The sequence below is a fragment of the Galeopterus variegatus genome, unplaced genomic scaffold (genome assembly GCF_000696425.1).
Source record: "Galeopterus variegatus unplaced genomic scaffold, G_variegatus-3.0.2 Scaffold7280, whole genome shotgun sequence".
NCBI lineage: Eukaryota > Metazoa > Chordata > Mammalia > Dermoptera > Cynocephalidae > Galeopterus > Galeopterus variegatus.
In genome coordinates, this window is record NW_007733391.1 from 49037 (window position 1) to 50273 (window position 1237).

At 53.8% G+C, this 1237-nt stretch overlaps 1 protein-coding gene across 4 annotated transcripts in view; it reads left to right on the top strand.

The window, feature by feature from the left end:
- HIF3A (hypoxia inducible factor 3, alpha subunit) overlaps positions 1 to 1226 on the top strand; it is a 33080-nt gene extending 31854 nt beyond the window's left edge. For 3 of the 4 annotated variants that reach the window (XM_008591776.1, XM_008591777.1, XM_008591780.1), the window contains one exon: positions 373 to 1226. In XM_008591776.1, coding sequence (XP_008589998.1) covers positions 373 to 470 — 98 coding nt within the window. In that variant the 3' untranslated portion in view covers positions 471 to 1226. The remainder of the gene's footprint in view (positions 1 to 372) is intronic. The other variant, XM_008591779.1, reaches the window with a different exon arrangement.
- The last annotated feature ends 11 nt before the right edge of the window (positions 1227 to 1237 follow it).

Here is a 1237-nt window from a genome sequence, read left to right on the forward strand (position 1 = left end):
TCAATGTACTTTACATGGATTCACTCATTTATTCCTCACAACAGCCCTGGGAGGGAGGTACTGTTATCAGCCCATTTTATAGATGAGGGGACTGAGGCACAGAGAGGTGAAGTTACCTGCCCCAGGTCACACAGCAAATAAATACTACAGCAATACCTGGATTCAAACTAGGAGAGTGTCTGGCTCCAGACTCGGACTCTTAACCATGGCTGTAAACATCCCAGAGAGTTTCAGAGAGCAGAACTTGCCCAAGATTTCACCTCTGTTGGAATCCAGGCAGTCCTGCCTCACCTCCCATGCTTTTAAATTGGGAAGGGAAAATGGGTTGGGGCTATAATTCTGCACTGGTTTACCTTGCGTCTTCCCCCACAGGCCTGGGCCCCTCGCTGCTCTCTCTCTACCAGGATGAGGACACCACCCAGCCTGGGAGCCACTTTGAGCCAGCAACAGGCTTGGCACAGGCCAACTGAGCCAGCCCGTCTTCCCACCTCCCTTCTCCTCCCCCCAGAAGGACCTCATCCACACTCCAAGCCGGCAGCCGACGCACAGGATGGGGGCGCCAGGAGAGGGGCTCCCTTTCTCCTCTCAGTGCCTCCTGCCCGCCCTGGGCCTACCTCAGCACTTACCACTCTGAACCCCCTAATCCGGGGGCTCTTTAGGGTGGTCTCAGCTCAGTGACCTCTGGGGGGTGGTCCCTGGCCCCCTCCTCCTCATCTCAGGACTTCCCTTGGGGTTCTCAGTACTTGGTTACCTCATTGTCCCTCTCTCTGCTCTCTTGGCTTTATTTTGTGGAATTAAGGGTGGGGAGGGTTGGGGGTGAGATCTGTGTTTCTGGGCTCTGGGGAGTATGGATAACCCTAGTCACACTTCTTTCTATCCCTCTTTTATTTTTATTTTTGTTGTTTTTATGATATGTTTTTAAATCACTATGAATTGCCCAGGGTCCATAAGAATGTGGGAGTCTGATCTCCCCTCCTTAGTTGTCAATGGGGGGAGGCCCTGGGCCAGACCCCCCCCCACCCCCGTGACTTCTGATTAAGGCTTCAGCCTCCCGAGCTGTCACCCAGCTCCTTCCACTGCCTACCGCTTCCACTCTGGACTTCTTGCCGCTCCCAGCCTGAACACTGACTTCATTCGGGTCTTCCTACTTCACGGGTAGCCTCCAACTTCCTCTGCTTCCAGACCGTACAACCTCCAACCGTCTATCATTCCAGACTGCAAATCCTCTGACCTTCAC